Below are 17,967 nucleotides of genomic sequence, written 5' to 3'. Positions count from 1 at the left end.
ACATGTTTACCAAATAATCCCCGAGAGTACAGCAATAAGCAAGTTTAGAAGATCAAATGGTGTGTTCAATTAGAGAAATATTTTTGAAAACAAGAAATAATGAAGCATATAATATCAAATAAGGTGGTGAGTCAAGTCATATATTTATTACAAACTAAAATACATATAAAAATGAAATATAATTATATATGGACCAATACACCACTCAAGCATAATCTAAGTGCTTCAATAATATTTGAGTAGTTAAATTAATTAGCATTTCAACAAAGCACTCATAATCATAAAGTTTAGGTTAGGGTTTTGAGTCTTCTCCATATTTAAATTTGCAAGGTGAATCAAGTTTTTTAAAGTCAATGGGCTAGGGCGCAAATGACATTTCACCATAAAAACAAGTTATGTTGATCTTTTTTTTAATAGAAGAAACGAGGCAAATAGCATTTAAGGGCGTTGCACCAATTTGAGAATAATATTTTAGTGAAACCAAAATTAGAAATGACATTACAGCAAAAAATCATTTTTTGAAAATGGTAAAATAGCATTTTTCTCCATACGCCCTATGGCGGCGGTGTGAACAGCCCAAGCGACACACAAAATGTCGTAACTGGTTGTCCACTGTCCCCGTTCACCGTATGTTTGTTTCGTATTATAAGATTTTCTGTATATATGTTAATGAATCTAAACACATATATAAAATGGTTTTTTACCATCTTTAAGAAATAACAAAATTTTGGTACCAATGTATCTTAATATACTAAATTTTTACGCTAAAAAAATATGGTACATCGAGGTATTTTTTTAAGATAGTAAAAACTCGATATAAAACATATATATTGTTACACGAATGAATCTAAGTCAATAAAAAAATTATAATATGAAAATGACGGAATATATCAAAGACCTGGTGGGTTCTTTTTAACCAAGAACATTACCCATCAAGGCAACATAGCACAAGTGCACAACATGCAAATGAGTTCAACATAACCATGCTGCTATTTTGTCCACAACAATAAGCTAAGTAGTACACACACCAATGTGGTACTTGAGTGGCATCACTCACGAAATACAATTAAGTTTAATCTCACACGAAAATGGGGCAAATGACACAGGGACTAGTATTAGGGACCTATTTGGGAGAGTTTCTCCTGTTGCAGTTTTTTTTAAAAGCTGCTTCTGCCAGAAGCCACCTCAAACGGCCCATAACTTTTGAGAATCTGTAGCTATAAATTCTAGAAAATAAACTAAGAAGCTAGAAGCTAGAGAAGCTGTGTTTTAGAGCTTTTTTAAATTCTCAGAAATTGACTACCAAATAACTGCTTCTCAGAATCCAAACATCACCCAGACAGGCCCTAGTTCTACTTCCATAGTAGATGCAATAGATAGGGACTTAATCAACCTTCAAAGAGTTTTTTTACCATTCTTTAACATTCCTTAATGTACCATATTTTTCAACTGTAAAATTTTAGTATCAGGAAGCATATATCTTAAGGCACCATAATTTTTGCACTAAATTTTTTATATGAAGATACTTATTAAGAATGGTAAAAAAAGTTCGACACACTTTGCTAAGAAAGAACACACTGAGAATTCCATCTTCGCCTTGCAGCAACTAGGAATTCAATCCATTGTTTCTCCTCAAAAACGAATAGGCCCTACATGGTTTGCTCTGTCCGAAGCTCCGCATTGAAGAGTTCAGAGACACTGCCTTTGGATCTATCCTCTCTGGTAACGGGTCCGGATCCCCTGCTGTAATGCAGAGGGATACTATTCATATGAGAGAAACAGTAAATAAATGCCATAAACAATGTTTAAATACTGTACTAACAGTGCATCTGAAATATTGTAGCAAATACTGTAATGCTAAATCTTTTCCATCTATTTTAATCCAACGGTCGTGGAATATTCGAAATGCATAGTGCTGTAGCTCCTTGTAATAGCATATTGCTGCTGCAGGGGATCTTGTTCCTCCGGTAACAGATGAAACAATGGAAGCCTAATTTGGCAGCAAATACAAATATCCACCATATGCCGCCATTTCTACATCTACAGTGAGGTGACACCACCACTGGTCAAGGTACGAAAAAAATCTACCAATTATATGTTTATTAGTGGCCACAAGTTGAGGAAAGCAACACTCCAGAAAACTTCACTTGTCTTAACAACGATGTGTTTAAGAATCAAGGGTACATGCTCTGTTTTTCTTTCCTATTTATCCTCTACCAGTCTACCTGTAGCCTCAGGACTACCTATTCTGAACTGTTTAATGTGATCTCAAATTAACCTGTGGAGAGAATGGTGAGAGCGCTGGCTTTTGCTGCAGGCAACGGTGAGTTTGCTGCGAACTCGGGTGCTCCGGGCACTTGGGTTCTTGCTGGACTCGGCTTCGCGGCGGCGCTAGCGATGGTGGCGATCGCCGTCCTCAACTGCGCCGACGGGCTGAAAGACAAGGCAAGAAAGAAGAAAGATAAACGCCGGCGGCGTCGACGCGATGATGCTGATGGTGGGGGTGGCGACGGTGGCGACGATCTGCAGCCTAGGTTCGTAAACACAAACACATATACACATTTTTTTCTCTCGGTAATTTGGTTCTAGGAGATTCCTTAATTAGTTTGCATAAATGAACATGAACTGTTGAGGACAAGTATGCTGGTATGTATAATACTGGAGTAGTTGCATATATCATTGCAATGATACGTGGAGTATTTTCTATGGCTAAAAAAGACAAAACCATATCGCTGGAAAACAAGTGTTACATATACTGTATGTTTTAATTACCCAAAGAATGAATTCCCTAGTCACTGCTCAGCTTCTTTCTTCGGTTTCTACTAGTTCTCGTTGTTCTTGATACATGTACTTTCGTATCACAATTAACAATACCTTGAAAGCGTATAGTGTATATCTTTCTGTACGTCAGAATTATCATCGAGTATATGCTGATGGATAGCCTGGTTGCTTGCTTAATTAGCAGCGACAACCACCATGGACATGGCCACCACCATGATCATGGAGGTGGGCACCACGACCATGGGCATGGTGGCGATCACGGTGGCGGAGGCGGCTGCTAACCAAGTGCAGTGCATAGAAAGATCGTGATAGCTGGATCAAAAACCCATTTCATGTTATAAGATGCTTTGATTTTCTCTATATTTATGAGAAAATATGTATGAGATGAATTAGTGAAAACCACAAGCTGAAACGGAGAGAGAGACATATTTTCTGGTTGTGGACATTATACCTGCGTCCAATATGAAATATCTGGACCTTTGGATCGAACATAAAGGCGGTGAACAACTTATGGGCCGTTGGTTTAATCATCCGGACAAAGCGACTGGGCCGTACGAATGCGACGTACAGCATAGCACGCTTACATGGGCTGGACAAGGGATGGCGATGCGGCCCGTTATAGTTGGGCTAGAAGTGATTGCGAGAACCATGGGCCTATTTTTTTGGGCTGGAACGGGAGGAATCGCCACAAACGTACAGCCCATTTTAGTAGTTCTGCCAGAACGTTATTGAGAAAGAAAAAAGTCTATCCCGTATCCCTCAACTATGGTACTAGTTTGATTAAATGCTCCTCCAACTATTTAATACTGGATCGTTTCTCCTCCTCGAGCAGTTTATACGGTGGGTTGTCGTACATGGTGCCTCTCTGACACTTACATAACATTATAATCGATAATGAAAATAATAATATAGCACAACTCACAGGAGACAAGGGATAAACCAACAGAAATGGTATCATTTTTTAAGGATATGGTAAAGAAACAATCGGTATTTTTCTATATTTTTTAAATTTAACTATTTAGTTGTAAGTTCACATACATAACCTAAAAAGTTCGCAACGCATAAGATATTCTAACTTTCTATTAATAATGTGACCAAAATAACTAAATATTGACATTCTAGCCGGGTTTGTGCGCGCGACCCTGCCTAGCATGCTTTAGAAACACCACTGTTATTTTGCTCCTCTTTCTAACTTTCTGGCTTCTGCTCCGTTATTCTTAGAGAGCATATTTTTTAAACTACTATACAGTATATTTTTTTTAAAAAAAAATTATAGCATAGTTGCTCTAAAAGGTTATGTTAATTTATTGTTGATGTTATTAAGCCACCAATACCTTATTAATATGTGTTAAAAGAAAAGGAAGAGCCGGTTTCTGTGCAACTTCTCATCAGACATGCTCCACTAGTGCTGCCGATTGCCGAGTACTCTGTACAATGTAAACAATAGATGAATCAGCACCATCTTTTTGCTGAAATTAAGCATAATGGAAACAACTTAGAATAGTATAATTTAAAAATATTATATATATATATATATTCTAAATTTATAAATACTAAAAAATAAACTACACCGAAAATCAACTTCAACATATTTAAATTTCAAAATTTTACTCATAAGTATAAACGAAAATACATGAGACATTTGAATTACGAGTCAAATATATAGCTGCACCTATGTGGACTTACTATTCATCGCAAAACTCGTCAACAATGCAGGCTACGCTGGCCTCATTTCACACCTAAATATCAGAATCCTCGATGCAAAGTCGGTCGGTACTACTAATTAATAACCCAGTAATTTCTCTCCGGAAGTCACTGACCAACCAATTAAGCAAAAGCCTGAAAATTCATTCGTCCTCCATTTAGAACAACGCGTCTAAGACTTGGCTCTACGTGCTTCCTGCAAGTAGCAGGAGCGCCTATATATTTATTATATCGGATTTGCTAGTTTTCATGCTTTCGTCTGCGGCAGGAATACTGGAATAGCTAGGTTAGCCGATTCCCTTCCGGCGTAAAAAATTAATGGTGAGGGCGTTAGCTGTTGCTGGGGGCAATGGCGACCTCGCCGTGCCCACCACCGCTGCTCCTGCCGGCGCCTATTGGGTCCTCATCGCCTTCGGCTGTGCCGCGGCGTTAGCCGTCGTGGCGATCGCCGTCTTCAACTGTGCCGATGGGCCTAAAGACAGCCCTGCAAGAAAGAAGAAGAAAGAAGATAAGCACCGGCGCCGGGAAGATGGTGATGGCGGTGGCGATGGTGGTGGCCGTGGCGGCGGGGATGGTGGTGGCGACGTGCCGGATGTGGGCGGCGGCGACCAGCCTAGGTAAGAACAAACACGATTAATTAGTCTGTGCGCTAGTTTTTTTCTTTTTGTTTTTTACTCTCTTTATCACAACCGTGTGTGGCAGCTCCGATGCACACGGCGGCCACCACCACCATGACCACGGACATGGCGGAGACAGCGGCGGCGGCCACCACCATCACCACGGACATGGCGGAGACCACGGTGGAGGCTGGCACCACCATGGTGGTGGAGACCATGGCGGCGGCGGCGGGCACCACTTCTCCGGTGACCATGGAGCAAGCAGCGGTTTCAGCGGTGGCGGCTGCGGCGGTGGCGGTGGCGGCGGCGGCGGGTTCTGACCGCGGTCATGCACTTGGAACTAGTTGAAACATGGGGGCGTGAAACATGCCAACAGCTCTTGTTAATTAACACAGCCACTGTACATAATGATTGTTAATAATTTCTTGCCAATATGTACGCGCGCGATTTTATTATTTATGAGATTGTGTTACAAATCATAAATTCCATCATCACCAGTGGGTGGCGGTGCGTTTCGTCGCCGTAACGACACGGCTCGCCGCCGGCGCCGGCGATGACTGGTTGCTCATCAGAGGTCAAGATGAGCCATTTTCAATTCTGTGCAACTTATGAACGAGTAGACAGCTAGGAGTTTTGCTTTGCTTTCTGGATTGAATTAAAATTCGTATAGCCTCGGACTTTCTGTTCGTCGCAAACCAGTCGTCAACAGTGCAGGCTGACCTCATTTCACCCTTTACGACATATTATCCACGCAAAGCTGGCACTTATCCAAATAATCTGCTCTCCAACCGGCCGTCACTGTCTCAGCAAATCGTGAAAAATCATTCGTTAATTCCCCTTTTTTTTCTGAACAACGCGTCGAGACTTATGCGTGAATTGTGATTAATTAATCTGCACGTATAGCTAGCTAGCTGCTTCCCTGCTCGTGCAGTCGTGCTCGATCGGCAAAAATGGTGAGGGCCGTTAGCTGTTGCCGTCGGCATTGATGGTTTCGCCGTGCCCACTGCTGATCCTGCCGCCTACTCATGGGTGCTCATGGTGTTCGGCTTTGCGGCGGCCATAGCCGTCGTGGCGATCGCCGTGTTCAGCTGCGGCGCCGATGGGCCTGATGAAGATAATAGAGCCGTTGGAGGAGCAGCTGGAGTTGTAGCTGCTCAAGCGGCGGCAGCTGGAGCTTCTGCTGGAGCTGGAGCTGCAGCGGCCACCGCCGCCGCTGCTGCAAGCGGTTACGGGGGAGGAAGAGGAGGGTGTTAAGGAAGTGGATTACGAGAGAGATGCGTGGTAATTATTAGATTGTATCTGAATCTAATTTTATTATACTTTGTGACACATATGTGATATGATAATGGATAATCTTTAACCGTACACCTATTGTACTCCATTTTTCAGTGGTTAGATATAATGTTTGACTTTTCGTTTTATTTTAAAAAAATTTACGATTAATATTTTTATTTTTAAGTAGATTTTTAGTGGTCAGATATGATGTTTAATTTTTCGTCTTATTTATAAAAATTTTACGATTAATATTTTTATTTTTATTAGATGATATATTTTACGTGTGATTAATTTTTCTAAATTTTTTAATAAAATTATGAACTAAAACGAATGAATGACCAAACAATAGATATCGTTTTTTTGGACAGAGAGGGAGTAAGGATGTAACGGAACAAAATATGTCTTATGTTTTTAATCTTTTTTTAAAAAAGAAACCAAACCTTTTCCTAGACTTATTTTCAAATATGGATCTTCTTGACCATGATCCTCGCCCAGGGTGACCAAAAGATTTAGATTTCGAATAATTTTTATTGGGGTCTTTTAAAAAAAACTAAAAGATTTTAAAAATTTCTATGTTCTATAACAAGAAAAAAAATGAAAGACCATCTTTTGTTTATTTAGAAGCATAAACAAAACCATTTATTTATAATTAAAAAATAATCTATGATAAAATCTTTATTCATATGTCATCTAGTATCTAACGACAATGGCTAAAGAATAAACTACAATAAAATACTAAAATCAACTATAAATTTATGTTTTAAAATTTATTTTTTTAGTGGACCATAAGCTAGCGAAAAACCCATCTATCTGTGGAAGCATGCCGACATAATCGGCCACCTATCTTAAGAAAAGATCCTATTAATCAAAATTAGCGTCTTTTTCCTTTAGAAAGAAAGCCTTTTATCATTTTAGCAAAATTCTTTTTTTATATTTCTACGTGCTCAAGGTATCATCGCTCCGGTACAACAGTTACAGCAGAATGACAACAGACTCGTATATAGGGAATTAGCTTAGCTTAGCTATCTATCTAATTTATTATAAAAATTCTGGGATCTGCGACATGAAAAATAGAAATATTTTTTCTTTCGTAAAGGAACCGATGACTAGATCGAAAAGATCCTATGGGTCGACCCATAGGATCTAATTAATCCTCAGGTTATTTGGGATGGTGTTCATGGCCTGCCTCAGCACTAGTGCCGCACTAACCTCACCGGCGACAAATCCTCAGTGGGTGGCGTGGAAAGATAGAGCAATTTCCGTGTAACTCTGACCAGGAAAGATGGAGCAGGGTGTGACCTCGTTCGTCAACACGAGCAAATTAAGCAGGAGCAAGCCGCAGATCAATGCAAGCAGGAGCACCGACCAGCCGCAAATCGGCCGTCGTTATCTCTCTCAAAGATCCACACGTCAAGAACTTGTTACGATTACGATGGAGAGCTCACGAACGCTTATTCTACTTATATCCATCTTCCTTGCTGGAGCTGGAGCTGGAAGAAGAAGGCTAAGGCGCGAGCTTGCTTCCTCTTGCTGAGTAACAATGGTTGAGGCGTCGTTGGACTATGCTACTGCGGGGCTGCGGGCGAAGGCTTCGGCGCCGTGCCCACCGGGGGCGATGGCTTCGATCGGCGTCATGCCCGCCGCCTCCTGGGTCCTCGCCGCCTTGGTCGTCGCCGCGGTCTTGGGCCTCTTGGCGACCGTCGTGGCGCTCTCCGTGTTCCGCCGCCGTCGGAAAGGTGGTGATGGCGGCGGCGGCGCGGACGGCGGCGATGACGGTGGTGACCCTGGCGGCGGTGACCAGCCTAGGTAAGAAAGAAGTTTACGCTAAAACTACATGGATTAGCTATTTAGCTCAGGCGTGGAAGCAGGCCGACAGATTCAGCCACCCAAAGAACCTATGGGACCGTCTATATGTATCTTCAGGTTTTGGGCTGGGCTTCATGACTCTGCCTCGGCACTCGGTGGGTGCGTGGCGTGGCCTGGCGCTGACACGTACAGGCGTACACCTCGCCGGCGATGATGATCGAACTGGTTGCTATTGGTTCGACATGGCCCATTTTCCGTCTTAGGCCTCGTTCGGTTAGGCCTGGAACGGCCCGGAATGACCTCGTTCCTGGCCGAAACGAAGTGGCCCGTTTCCAAATCTGGCCTGGCCCGGAATCCTCGTTCGTTTCGGCCTGCCCGAATTGAAAACGAGCCCGTTTTGGCCTCATTCCACCTGTTCCAAGCCCGGCTCCAATCCCCACTTCCTACCCCCCGGCTTCTTTCCAAGCGAGGCGGCGGCGTGCGGCACGCGACGGGCGATGCGAGGAGACAGCGTGGTGGTGACGCGAGGAGACGGCGCCCGTGGCTAGCAACGCGACGGCAACCTCTTCCTCCGCGCTCCCCGCTTCCTTCTCTCCGGTAACTCTCCACCACGACCGTTGTGCTAGGGTTTCCTCTTGATAGGGTGCTTGTGTTGTTCATCTTCTCTTGCGTGGGGTTCCAAGGACGGGTGTTTTTTGAGGATACTGATCTTGTAGGGAAGGGGGAGGTGGTGTGGTAATCGGAATGGGTTCTTGGCGATTTGGTGTGTAGTTAGGTCCTTGCGATATTTTAGGGGATTATTGGTGGAAGAACTCTAGGTTCTTGGTTCGGCTAGTGTGATTACACAGAGATTTGCGTTCATCCTTTGAGAGATTTGCTAGTTTTTAGTATTTCCCTTAATTTCCTATGGCAGCAGCAATTGATCTTGACATCAGTTACAAACAACATTTGATTTAGTTATCCTGGATAAATTGGGATGAGCTAAACCTGCCAAGGAGATCCCGTACTTTTTGTGTGAGAGAGATATTGTGTATATATGTGTGATAGTGTGATTCACTTTATGGAAATGGCCAAAAGGAAGGGAAAGGTGCAAGTTCTTGGTGGCTTAATTTAAAGTTTGGTTCCATTACACAGCTTGTATTTTCAGCTTGTAGTTGTCATGTGGATTCTTGTGTTATTACTTTTGGAACTTGTTTGCAAATCAGTTTGGTGGTAGGCTGTAGCAGCTTGAATTAATTAAATTTTAAATTTCTGAAAGCCTATTATCTGTATGATGTTTCAGGTTTTTTTTCTTTATGAATAGCATGTAAAAAGAGAGAGAAAATTATTGTCTGGTCATAGTACTGTTAATATGGTAAATAAGTTAAGAATGGATGCACTCCTAGTCCTTAGTTCATTTTTCTTCTAAACCTGCCAAACCTGTAATAGTGTAGCAGTAGTAGTATCTGAATTGTTCTTCTTTTAGGTAAATGGTTGTTATATAACAGCTCTAGTTCATTATTAATCAGTTATATGGCTCAAGTGTGCTGATTAGGTAGCAGTAGTGGCCATATATAAATTCTGATTGTGCATTTCCTAATTTCTAGTTACTTTGTGCTTTTATTCAGATTGTGCTAGCAGTTCCTAGGATTGGTGAAGACGAGCCGCCTCCTTCCTGGGACTTTGTTTTGACTCCGAAAGGTACTCCGGTTTGTTGCGCTCTCTCTCTATTATGAATGTTGATTGGGGATTAGTGGTGGTGGTGGGGATGATCTTAGGGTCTTCTTTTTAATTTTGTTAAGCTGAATTCATTGTCATTACTGTTCTATATGGCTGCCCTGTTCTTCAATCAATAAATATATGACTACCCTGTTCTTTTGGTATATAGTAATCCAATGAATATGACTTTGAGAGACCGTGTTAGAAAGAGGAGGGAGGAAGAGGAGGACGACGACATGATGCTCTTTATTTTCCCTGCCCTTTCTCTTTTGGGTTCTAACCAAGGAGGGGAAAAGCAACAACGTCATAGCCCTGAGGTATCGGGTGAGGAGGAGGTCCGTCGATTGCTCCAAGGACATGTGAAGAACTGTTTGGTAGCTTCCGGATGGAACCCTGGATCTTCAATTATTTGGCTGATTATCTTCGAAGGAATGAACTTGTTCTTGATATGAGAATCAAGATCGAGGAGAAACTTGGATTTTTTCTTTGGATGCTCAGCCATAACTCTTCCTATGAGGATCTCTAGCTCCAATTTCACCACAGCAATGATACATTTCATTGCCACCTAAAGCACTTCTTCAAGCATGTTCTGCCAGGTCTTGCTCGCAAATTCATGAAACCTCCTAACCCCAATCTAGTCCATCCAAAAATTGCCACAAATCCAACATTTCTTTCCTTTCTTCAAAGACTGTCTTGGTGCCATTGATGGTACCCACATTCCTATATCAATTGCCTCTGAAAAAGCTGCCCCTTTTAGAAATAGGAAGTCAACATTGAGCATCAATATTATGGTTGTTTGTGATTTTAACCTTAAGATCACATATGTTTCTAGTGGATGGGAGGGTTCTGCTACAGACTCTAGAGTGTTGAGGTCTGCAATGAGCAAAGGATTTGAGGTGCCTCTAGGCAAGTTTTATCTTGTCGATGGCGGGTACGCAAACACCTCTTCTTTTCTAGCACCGTATCGGGGAGTCAGATACCACTTGCAAGAGTTTGGGGCTAGACATAGAAGGCCACAAAATCCTAGAGAGTTGTTCAATCACCGACATGCGATACTAAGGAACCATGTGGAAAGGACTCTAGGAGTGCTTAAGAAGCGCTTTCCTATTCTTAAAGTTGCAACATTCCACAAGTTGAAGAATCAAGTCAAAATACCCATTGCAGCCGCTATATTTCACAATCTAATCAGGGAAATGGAAGGAGATGAGTCGTGGCTGGATGATCAGCCAGATAATATCGACCCAACAAACTATGTTGATTTGCCAAGTGGTGATCAGAGCAATTCAGCTAGTAGTGAAGAGGGCAACGCATTGAGAGACTCGATTGCTCAAGAGATGTGGGTCCAGTATCAACAGCATATACATTAGTCATGAGTCATGTAATAATTGAATAAAGTTATGTATAATATAAATCATCATGTAATAGTTGAATAAAGTTATGTATATATGACAGCTATGGTTGGAAGAGGTTCACCAAAACTCAGTATGATTCCAAAGGGAACTCCTAAGTTTGGTAGGATGCTATCTGCGACAAGTACTAGGATGAAGAGAGTCTCTCCAAAAGGTATTGTATTTACTGTGTATTCATGATTTCACAATGTACATCTATTATGTTTGTAAATGATTGTAAATAATTCCTTCTAGGCAACCAAGTTAAACAGAGAGCAATTTGGAACGCGGAGTTGGAGAAGTCACTTGTTGAAATCCTTTTCGAGCACAATGACTATAGAGGAGATAATGGCTGGAAGAAAGTGATGTTGTGCTGCTTGAAGACCAAAGAAACCCGAGAGAGAAAGAAACTGATGTACTGCTTGAAGACCAAAGAAACACGAGAGAGAAGGAAACTCAAGCTGAGGATTCAAGAATTATGACTGAAGAGCAAAAAAGACAGGCTTTAATAACAAAGAGGAGACAAGAAAAAGAAGATAAGAAGACTAGTAAGAATTCAAGAGTGGAGAACATGATGGATCGATACCTTGAGATGAGGACTAAGCAACACGAGGAAGAAGCTGTAGCTAGAGAGAAGGAATTTTCACAAGCAGCAGACTATTCTGTCAAGAAGTGTGTATCTATGTTGAGCTCAATGGATGTTACCAAACAAAGAGAAGGCAAAGGCTTTTGTTGTTTTTAAGACCCTAGCAAATAGAGAAATCTTTTTGTGTGCCTGCGAAGATGACTTAGAGTCTGCTTTAATGTGGCTGAGAAATGAAATGGCCTAGCATCACCGGTTAGTTCTCGTCTTGTTGAAACTTTGGGCTACTTGTATTGTTTGGAAAAGAACATGTTACTGTTTTTGTGTTACTGGTATGTGTTTTTATTTTGCTTTGATCATTTGCTTGATGCCCTTTTTCTGCAGACTGATTTCAGGCTGTGTAGTTGATTAATAAATTTAGGTGTATGCTAAGATTCTTGAAGTATGGTAGTACTATTTAAGAGAAAATGGAACACTGACATTTACTGCTGTTTTAAACAGTATAGTAATTCATGTTTAAGTAAATTGATTAGTACATTTAGTTCAATTCAGTACTCTAACAATATGATGTCAGTTTGGATAGATGCTCAGTATGATGTTCAGTTTGGATAGCTGTTTGGCTTGTAGTACTAATCTATATCAATTAATGTTTAAGGATTAGATCATGCTTTTTTTTCTAAAGTCTGCTAGATGATGACTAGGCTGACAAGTGAGAACTGAATAAAACTGTATTTGATTTCCTTTGAAAGAATATGAAAAAACTATGTATTATTTCTTGAAGACATGAGCCTCATTGTGGTGCTCTTCAAGCTGTGTTTTTTGTTATTTCTTGAAGACTGCAATCTTTTGTGTCTCCAATATCAAAATAATTATCATACTGATTCTACTCCACACTGATTTATAAACATTTGTCATTTTATCTTAATTGTGGGTTTGCAGTGTGGATAAAGCATGTGAAGAAGGGAAAGAACCCATGGAGTTGCACACAATGGAGGAGCTATCTCAACATTCGAATCTGAATATTATGGTTGTTGATCATGCCAGTTTGGCACTTGTGATAAACTGTTGATTTGTTGTTAAGGGTCTTCTATGTCCAGCCCTTTTGGCACTTAAAAGAGTGTTGTCTGTCCTTTGGCACTTAAAACTGTTAATTTGCTATGCTGTTAAGCCCCTTGGGCACTTGTGACAAACTGTATATTAGTGCTAGCTGTTTTTTTTCCGGCTCAAACCGAATACACTTTTTTGAAGAGCTGGATTAAGAAAAGGAGTGGATTCAAACCACGTATGGTTTCAAATTTTTAGTAAATACGCTTGGTTTCATTCAAATCTGGTCTAGGTTTCTGCACTGATTTGGAATTTGGGCTGCCGAACAAGGCCTTACTCTGACCAGGAAAGATAGAGCAAGGGTGTGACCTCGTTCGTCAACACGAGCAAAGCGAGCAAGCAATTCGTGCACTCCTCCACCATCCCACCGACCAGCACAAATCGCCCGTCGTTATCTCTCGCAGAACTCAACGCGTCAAGAACTTATTACGATTACGATCGAGAGCTCGCGACCGCTTCTTGTACCTCTCCATCTTCCTTGCTGAGCAACAATGGTTAGGGCGTTGGACGGTCCTACTGCGGGCGATGGCTTCGGCTTCATGCCCACCGCTCACGCTGCCTCTTGGTGGGTCCTCGTCGCCTTCGCCTTCGCCGCGGCCTTGGCCGTCGTGGCGATCGCCGTGTTCGGCTGCGCCGACGGGCCTGAAGACAGACGAAGAAAGAAGAAAGATGAGAAGAAGCGCCGCCGGGAAGGTGGTGATGGCGGCGGCGATGACGGTGGTGACGCTGGCGGCGGTGACCAGCCTAGGTAAGAAAGAAGTTTACGCTAAAAATACATGGATTAGCTCATGCTCTTGAATACTCCTAATTTTTGTGTTTTCGTTGCCAACAGCTCAGACGCACACGGCGGCGGGCATCACCACCATGGACATGGCGGAGACCACGGCGGCGGGCACCACCATCACCACGGACATGGCGGAGACCACGGTGGAGGCGGGCATCACCATGGTGGAGACCATGGCGGCGGCGGCCACTTCGGCGGTGACCATGGAGCAAGCAGTGGCTTCGGCGGTGGGTTCTGACCGTGCCACACTGCCACTATATGAACAAGATATATCATATTATGAAGATCGATTGTGAAAACTACTAGCTAATTCCTCGAGTTTGTCCGGTTGATTAATTACTTGTCCTTTTATTTTACAGTCTCGGGTGTATATATGGTCAGTTTGTTGAACGCATTTTGCACTTTTATTGACGATGTAACAATAAACTAAGCGTGGATTATAAATTAATATTGGGACTATGGGATTATCTATATATGTTTGTTTCGTTTGATTTTTTCATACAAATAAATATAACTATAGTACAATTATACCGTGCAAATATATAATTTCAAAAAGAGATCCAGACTGGGTGATCATAGTCAAGGATCAAACGTGTTGACACATTGTCATGGTGTTGGCATGCAAGCAATCGGTGAGCACCACACAGAATTTAACGGATCAAACCGTCTGCGCTGTAACGATAATTGATCGATTAATTAAGGCTGTGTTCTTTTTGTCCGGTTCTTTACTCAAATTTTTACGCGTATTCTTCCCAAACTATTAAACACTATATTTTATAAAAAAAAATTTATATATATATACATGAACCTTCTATTCTAGCTACTCACTTCACGTTTAAGGTGCAGAAACATATATATATATATATATATATATATATATATATATATATATATATAAGTCATCTTACATTATTAGTGTAGATTTTAAATTTACAGGAGTTAATTTCATTGTTTATATTTAAAATAGCAATTAAAAATAAGATTTTTTTTTATCTTTGCGAATACAGAAGAACATAGTATAAGGTCTTATGGACTGACCATGCACCAGTTGACATCGACCGAATCATAAGCATCTATCGATCGACCGGTTTGAACAAACAATGAAATCTTCTCGATCGATCTGTAATTAATAGTACACGTACACGTAACTCCAACCTACCCATAATCCAGATCAGAAATGTATGCAGCGGAATTGCCGCAACATTTCGCTGAAACAGCAGCAGAAGTTGACGGAACGACAGACATTTCAACAGTTCCGTGTCAGGTTAATTGTCAGCGTGAGCGAGCGGCTCAAAACCCTTTTAAACTACCGGTGCTCGAGCCCAACAGTTCCTCGCCATCGATCGATCGTTCTCACGCAGAAGCAGCAGCTCAGCTGCGAGCTACAGCAATGGTTAGGCTAGCGCTGGACCTCGCCGCCGGTGCCGTGCCAGCTGGTGGTGCGACCGGCAGTACCGTCGCTGGCGTGGCGCTGGTGTTCGTGGCGGCCGTAGCGGTCGTGGCGTTCGTCGTGTTTAACTGCGCCGATGGCACGGGCAGGTCCGGTGGGCGGAGGAGCCGGTATGGAGGTGGAGCTGCCGGCGGTGGCGATGGCGGTGGCGCCGGCTGTGGAGGCGGCGGTGGTGGTTGTGGCGGCGGCGGCGGCGGTTGTGGCGGCGGAGGTGGCTGTTAATGATTTCATGTTCTTTGATGATTTTGTACCCTATGCTGATGTTGCTTTATTTGCAGTACATGTTCTTTTGGATTTGGATCAGTCATGGAATAAACACTATAGTTAGTTATATTTTTGCTTATGTATTAACGACCCCTTTCATAACATAAGATGTTTGATTTTTTTGGTTGTCTCTTCGTCTTATTCAAAAATTTAGTGCAAATATAAAAAATAATAAGTTGTGCTTAAACTTCTTTTGATAATAAAATAAGTCACAAGCAAATAAATGATATTTCTAAAATTTTTGAATAAGACAAATGGTCAAACATTACAAACAAAAAAGTCAAACATCTTACATTATGAAACGGAGGGAGTATTTTCTATCTGTAGAATCTGAATAATTCTACTGACACACGGTAGAATTTAATCGGGTCCGCCTAGTGATCAAATTTTTAAAAGTTTTAATTTCATCAATTAAATCTAGTCACTCCCGTTGAATGATAATCTGAAAGCGTGCACACAAGTCAAAAGATCCATATATGCCCTCCCCTATACCTTATGTGCGTGTTTAATAGAAGAACAAAAAATCAAACGTTTGATCAATAGTAAAAGTGAATTTAATCCAAAGGTTTAGATTTAAAATAAGTTTTTATTAGGGCCTCTTTTTAAAAAGTAAAAGACTTTAAAAATCGCTATGTTCACTAAAAAAAAGCCCGCCTTTTTTCTATTTAAAAGCATAAACAAAACCGCTTATTAACAATTAAAAAATAATTCATGATAAAACATTTATATACATATCATTTAGAATCTAAACGCAGCGGCTAAATATAAAATACGATAAAAGAAATCCTAAAATTAACTATAAATTTAATTTTTAAAATTTAAATTTTGCCGGGCCATAAGCGAAATGCGTGGAAGCAGGCCAACAGAGAATCAGTCACCCATCCAGAGAAAAGAATCTATGGGGCCGTGTATATGTATCTGACTAATCCTCATGTTATTTGGGCTGGGCTTCATGACTCTGCCTCGGCACTAACCTCCTCGGTGGGTGCGTGGCGTGGCCTTGGGCTGACACACGTACAGCTCGCCGGCGACGACGAACTGGTTGCTATTGGTCCGGACCTTTACTCAATTTTTCTACGTATTCTTTCCAAACTAGTATATTTTTGTAAAAAGAAGAAAAAAAGTGCAAATAACTCCTAAATAATTGCGGTCGGCCAAATTACCCCCTAAACCCAAAAAGCAAACATCATTTACCTGAACTTTTAAAACTGGGCAAATTATCTCCACTGACCCAATACAAGACGGTTTTGTCATACGTGTCATACACGTGGCTGTTCAGTCAGCATTTTCTTATTTTTAATGGTGGGTCCCACTTATCATAACCCCCCTCTCTCTCGGGCTAGAGGGTGAACGGGGGCGAGGGCGGCTGGCGCGCACAGCAGGTAGCCGGGCGAGGCGGATGCCATGCAGACGGCGGGCATGCGAGGGCGTGCGGACGGCGGGATGATCGGTGCCGCGCGGGGGCGGGCGGATTGACGAGCTCGGCTGGCTCCGGTTGCAGCGGCGGAGGCGCGACCTCCTTCCCCACCGTCGTGATGGCACGGAGTTCGGACATGCCAGCACTGCAGCGGCCGCTCCTCATCCCTGCATGCAGCCGTCCGAGATCCTCACCCCCGCCCTCGCCCTCGTCCCCGCGCGCCGTCGTCCGCCGTCCTCGCCTCCGCCCGCCCTCGCCCTCGCTCTCCCGCGCCCTCGCCCTCTGTCTGCCTCCGCCCTCGCCTGCCGCGGTGTTTCTCCTCTTCACCGCCGCCGCCGCTCCACTTCATCGTTGCGGCGTGGGCGTTCCGGAATTGGAGCCGGTCGAGCTCGTCGACCCGCTGCCGCTGCCCACAACCCGCCCCCTATGACGCCGTGCGCGCCGACCGCCTGCCGCCCTCGCCCCGTTCACCGACCCTCCAGCCCGAGAGAGGGAGAGAGGGGGTTATGACAAGTGGGCCATACTATTAAAAAAATACTTACTGGATTGCCACGTGTACGTCACGTATGACAAAACCGCTTTAGATTGGGTCGAGGGGGATAATTTATCTAGTTTTCGGGTTTAGGAGGTAATTCGGCCGACCGCGATAATTCAGGAGGTTATTCGTACTTTTTCCTAAAAAGAAGCTTTATATATAAGTTAATCATCTCATATTTTTAATATAAATTTTAAATTTTACAGTAGTTAATTTTATTATTTATATTTAAAATAGCTATTAAAAATAAGTTATTTTTTATCTTTAGTATACAAAAGAACACAGCCTAATAGGTCTTATGGACCGACCATGCACCGGTTCATAGCGACCGAGTCATATCCATCCATCGATCGACCGGTTTGAAAAAAAAACTTCTCAAACGATCTACCTGTAATGGTTTTTTTTTAGCTTTTTTGAAAAAATATCTTATACCAAAAATTTTAGTGTAAATTTTTGATACATTAGTTATATTATACTTAAAAAAATCTGATATACCTCAAGCTCAAGTTAATTTTTTAAAAATGGTAAAAAACTTATCTGTAATAGCATACGTACACGTAA

General features: G+C 42.2%; 2 protein-coding genes and 1 long non-coding RNA gene across 4 annotated transcripts; all 3 read left to right on the top strand.

Annotated features, from left to right (window-relative positions):
• Positions 1–4,351: 4,351 nt before the first annotated feature.
• On the top strand, positions 4,352–5,638 carry LOC121054262 (dormancy-associated protein 2-like). The gene is made up of 2 exons (XM_040523542.1): positions 4,352–5,102; positions 5,188–5,638. Exons 1-2 carry the CDS (start codon positions 4,804–4,806, stop codon positions 5,420–5,422), a joined length of 534 nt encoding a protein of 177 aa, XP_040379476.1. The 5' UTR covers positions 4,352–4,803; the 3' UTR covers positions 5,423–5,638.
• A 3,017-nt stretch (positions 5,639–8,655) lies between these two features.
• Positions 8,656–13,117, top strand: LOC121054291. Of its 2 annotated transcripts, none has more exons than XR_005811698.1 (3): positions 8,656–8,780; positions 9,791–9,863; positions 12,792–13,117. It is a non-coding gene; the product is annotated as an uncharacterized LOC121054291 (long non-coding RNA). The 2 variants fall into 2 exon arrangements; XR_005811697.1 differs by lacking the exons at positions 8,656–8,780; positions 9,791–9,863 and adding exons at positions 11,360–11,444; positions 11,525–12,107.
• A 201-nt stretch (positions 13,118–13,318) lies between these two features.
• Positions 13,319–14,199, top strand: LOC102715478 (dormancy-associated protein 2-like). The gene is made up of 2 exons (XM_006653772.3): positions 13,319–13,704; positions 13,789–14,199. Exons 1-2 carry the CDS (start codon positions 13,448–13,450, stop codon positions 13,976–13,978), a joined length of 447 nt encoding a protein of 148 aa, XP_006653835.2. The 5' UTR covers positions 13,319–13,447; the 3' UTR covers positions 13,979–14,199.
• Positions 14,200–17,967: the final 3,768 nt, after the last annotated feature.

This window comes from Oryza brachyantha, chromosome 4 (genome assembly GCF_000231095.2).
Source record: "Oryza brachyantha chromosome 4, ObraRS2, whole genome shotgun sequence".
Classification (NCBI taxonomy): Eukaryota; Viridiplantae; Streptophyta; class Magnoliopsida; order Poales; family Poaceae; genus Oryza; species Oryza brachyantha.
Note: the sequence above shows the minus strand (reverse complement) of the source record. Positions and strands in the feature narration are given on the sequence as shown.

What these genes read in the sequence shown, in the direction of transcription:
- LOC121054262 (XM_040523542.1), top strand. Translation starts at nt 4,804, where the DNA reads ATGGTGAGGGCGTTAGCTGTTGCTGGGGGCAATGGCGACCTCGCCGTG. An exon ending in GGCGGCGGCGACCAGCCTAG is followed by an intron (nt 5,103 to 5,187) that starts GTAAGAACAAAC and finishes CGTGTGTGGCAG; the next exon opens with CTCCGATGCACACGGCGGCC.
- LOC102715478 (XM_006653772.3), top strand. Translation starts at nt 13,448, where the DNA reads ATGGTTAGGGCGTTGGACGGTCCTACTGCGGGCGATGGCTTCGGCTTC. An exon ending in GGCGGCGGTGACCAGCCTAG is followed by an intron (nt 13,705 to 13,788) that starts GTAAGAAAGAAG and finishes CGTTGCCAACAG; the next exon opens with CTCAGACGCACACGGCGGCG.